A 2,785-nucleotide genomic window follows, 5' to 3' on the forward strand; every position below is an offset into this window, starting at 1 on the left:
GGATAAATAGTATATTCGAAATTTAAATTTGATAATAGTATAGTACTCATATTCATGAGTAATTTATAATAAATCAATATGATCTAAGAAATTAGAAATAAAATAACAATTAGTTAAGTAAGCAAAATTCACCATATTGTTGAGAGATATAACACTAAAGTAAAAACGAACATTTTAGAGTCAGCCTGACAAGTTCGATGTAATCTATATTGATGTGCAGGGCACTGTTTTGATGGGTTGAAGATGATGATATTTTTTTCGGATTTATAGTGTGAGGATGAAAGAGAAAGATGAAATCATTGAGGAGAGTAGTGAAAAGGAAGTGGAGATAGGAGATAGATGTCTATCTTTTAGACATTTATAATAATGGATATGTATTATGAGAAGTCACATGTCATTCACTACGCCAAATAAGGGAAAAGAGAGTGTTTATTTTAGCCTATAACAGCGCTTTTAAGCGCCCTCTAAAGTGGCGCTGACATAGGTAAAGACAGCGCTTTGTTTTCCTGGAGAAAGCGCTCTCTAAAGTGGCCCTTTAAGGGCCACATTATAGTGCGCTTTCAGAAAAAAGCGCCCTCTGGAGTGGTCCATAAAGGGCCACCTTAGAGGGCGCTTTCTGGACAAAGCGCCCTCTAAATTTGTCAATGTAAAGTGTTTAGAGGGCGCTTCCTACAGAAAGCGCCCTCTAAAGTGTTAGTTATTTTAAAAAAAATTGTTTGAAAAACAGTGGGTATTTAATTGGGAACCTGTTCGCATGTTGCAAAAGTGTAAAATTCATATTGATTTCATCCTTTAATCCAATGTTATACACCATTAATCCATTGATATATACAACATGAATCCATTTATATACAACATTAATCCTCCATATATACAACATTAATATATTGATATTCATGCATGTACAACAACATTCCATACATATATGTACAACAACTACAACCTATATGATTCTATGATCAATAATGAATTGACACAATTCATCCTTCATTTCATCCAAATGAGCTCTTGAGTAAGATTTGTATTCGTCAAAGTACTACAATTAAGAGAATAAAACATATTCATGATTTAGTAACAAATTAGATGAAATATCCGATAATATTAAAATAAACCCTAAGTTATTATTCCATACCATTTTTGGGATGTCTATACGATTCAACGCAATGATATCTCTCATAAATCTCAATACAAAAAATCCACAATCGATCGAATTGTTTTGCTGAGGACACTACACAGAAAAACAAACAATATATATATATATATATATATATATATATATATATATATATATATATATATATATATTATATATATATATATATATATATATATATATATATATATATATATATATATATATAGTTAATTTCTTACAAACACTATTATAAGCAAAAATAAGAAACTTAATATATACCTGAACTCTGACCCAGGTAATGTCCTTCCTATTACGATAATTCTTTTTCAATCTAAATTTTAGTATTGCCCTAACAAAATAAAAACGTATATTGAGATCAATCTGACAGACATAATTAAATATACAAATACACACAAATATTTAGGGGAATTTCACTTACGCGTCAACCGTCTTCTTCATACTCGGATATTTACTCCAATTACCCGGTAACGAATCGAGATAATACACCATTAGTCTCGAAAGATCCATAGCAACCAACACCCAGTGACCACTGTAAAATAAAACAAAAATTTAGATGCATGAAAATTTTCTACGTAAAAGATATACATAGATTAGAATGAAATTATTAGAAAGAAAATCTAACCCGTTGCCAGAATTAAACGGTAAAAAATACAAACTGGGTGTAGTATTATCGCCGGCCACCATGAATCTATCGACTAGTTCATTCATTACGGATGTTGGATTTTTCGTTATAAACGTTGTGTTGATACGGGAAGCAGCAATAAAATTGAATCGGTTACACAATTCAGTTCCCCGCATCAATGTGTCATACATATACCCTAAATAGAAACATAATAAACATTAGACTACTCATTGAAATGTGTAAATAAATTGTTCAACTAAGTAAATAATAGATTGATCAGAGTACCTTATGTATGTATGAATGACAGCGATGCCCAATTCTTCGTGTTCAAAAAGTTGTTGCATGTCCTCCTTTGCAATTAATTCGGAATGAGAAATTCCGAAAACACCTTCATCCATATCTACACTACGGATGGCGCCGTGCATAATATCTGACTCTTCCACCATTTTCTCAAGACGCATCATAATTTGAGATTTTGTCCCGGACGTCGTTGGAATTTCCTTACTAGCTTTGTCCAACATTTGACCGGGAACCTAAAAATATAAATTAAATCATGACTTTTTGTGATGCAACAGAATCGTTGTGTATATAATTCAATGGGTATATATATTTGTACCTCTTTTTGAGATTTAGGATTTGTTTTTGTCCCGGACTTCGTTGGAATATCCTTACCAGCTTTTTTCAACATTCGACCGGGAACCTAAAAATTCATATAAATTAAATCATGACTTTTTGTGATGCAACAGAATCGTTGTGTATATAATTCAATGGGTATATATATATTTGTACCTCTTTTTGAGATTTAGGATTTGTTTTTATCCCGGACTTCGTTGGAATATCCTTACCAGCTTTTTTCAACATTCGACCAGGAACCTAAAAATTCATATAAATTAAATCATGACTTTTTGTGATGCAACAAAATCGTTGCGTATATAATTCAATGGGTATATATATTTGTACCTCTTTTTGAGATGCAACCGACTCGATGCGTCTTAAAATCCCTTTAC

General features: G+C 31.6%; 1 protein-coding gene across 1 annotated transcript; it reads right to left on the minus strand.

Annotated features, from left to right (window-relative positions):
* Nucleotides 1-1,558: 1,558 nt before the first annotated feature.
* On the minus strand, nt 1,559-1,971 carry LOC127107500 (uncharacterized). Its single transcript, XM_051044778.1, has 2 exons — nt 1,779-1,971; nt 1,559-1,685 (listed from the first exon to the last, which is right to left on the minus strand). The coding sequence occupies exons 1-2, from the start codon at nt 1,967-1,969 to the stop codon at nt 1,571-1,573; spliced, it is 306 nt and encodes a 101-aa protein (XP_050900735.1). The 5' UTR covers nt 1,970-1,971; the 3' UTR covers nt 1,559-1,570.
* Between the last annotated feature and the right edge of the window lie 814 nt (nt 1,972-2,785).

Source organism: Lathyrus oleraceus, chromosome 7, assembly GCF_024323335.1.
Source record: "Lathyrus oleraceus cultivar Zhongwan6 chromosome 7, CAAS_Psat_ZW6_1.0, whole genome shotgun sequence".
Taxonomy (NCBI): domain Eukaryota; kingdom Viridiplantae; phylum Streptophyta; class Magnoliopsida; order Fabales; family Fabaceae; genus Lathyrus; species Lathyrus oleraceus.

Excerpts from the sequence above, each read along its gene's own strand:
- LOC127107500 (XM_051044778.1), bottom strand. The coding sequence starts at position 1,969 with ATGTATGACACATTGATGCGGGGAACTGAATTGTGTAACCGATTCAAT. Across the intron at positions 1,686-1,778 it reads CCGTTTAATTCTGGCAACGG|TGGTCACTGGGTGTTGGTTG; the intron begins GTTAGATTTTCT and ends TTTATTTTACAG.